This window comes from Eimeria tenella, genomic scaffold, assembly GCF_000499545.2.
Source record: "Eimeria tenella Houghton genomic scaffold, Eth_scaff2951, whole genome shotgun sequence".
Classification (NCBI taxonomy): Eukaryota; Apicomplexa; class Conoidasida; order Eucoccidiorida; family Eimeriidae; genus Eimeria; species Eimeria tenella.
In genome coordinates this window covers 651-1,266 of record NW_013542827.1, presented here as the reverse complement: position 1 = coordinate 1,266, position 616 = coordinate 651, and the positions used below count along the sequence as shown (strand labels likewise).

Here is a 616-nt window from a genome sequence, read left to right as displayed (position 1 = left end):
ATCTAGACAGCTAGCTAGCTAGACAGCTAGTTGGACAGCTAGCTACATGGCTAGCTGGATAGCTAGCTAGACAGGCAGCTAGATGGCTAGCTAGATAGCTAGCTAGACAGCTAGCTAGCTAGAAGGCCAGCCAGACAGCTAGCTAGACGGCGAGATAGATAGATAGCCAGATAGATGGGCAGCTAGCTAGTGAAGGTATAGCTAGCTCCTGATCTGTCAGTTTAGCTAGCTAGCTGGCCAACCGGCTAGCTAGCTAGCTAGCTAGCTAGCTAGCTAGCTAGCTAGTTAGCTAGTTAGCTAGCCAACGAGCTAGCTAGCTAGCTAGCTGTAGCTGCCTGCGATATGGCCAGCGCCGACCCCTGTGGCTGCGCAGAGGGAAATCGCACCTCCCACTGGCCGCCTTTGCTGCTGCTGCTGCTGCTGCTGCTGCTGCTGCAGGTGGGCTACACGATTCGTTTTGAAGACTGCAGCAGCGCGAAGACGCAGCTGAAGTACATGACGGATGGCATGCTGCTGCGGGAGTTTATTGGCGATCCGCTGCTGCAGCAATATGCTGCTGTTATGGTGGACGAGGCCCACGAGCGCACGCTGCACACCGACGTGCTGCTGGCCCTTC

At 55.7% G+C, this 616-nt stretch overlaps 1 protein-coding gene across 1 annotated transcript in view; it reads right to left on the bottom strand.

Moving 5' to 3' along the window:
- Window positions 1–321: 321 nt before the first annotated feature.
- The window catches only part of ETH_00037235 (uncharacterized protein), a gene marked incomplete at both ends in the record, with an annotated part of 627 nt that continues 332 nt past the window's right edge, over window positions 322–616 (bottom strand). Inside the window, one exon of the mRNA XM_013375664.1 lies at window positions 322–616. Coding sequence (XP_013231118.1) covers window positions 322–616 — 295 coding nt within the window.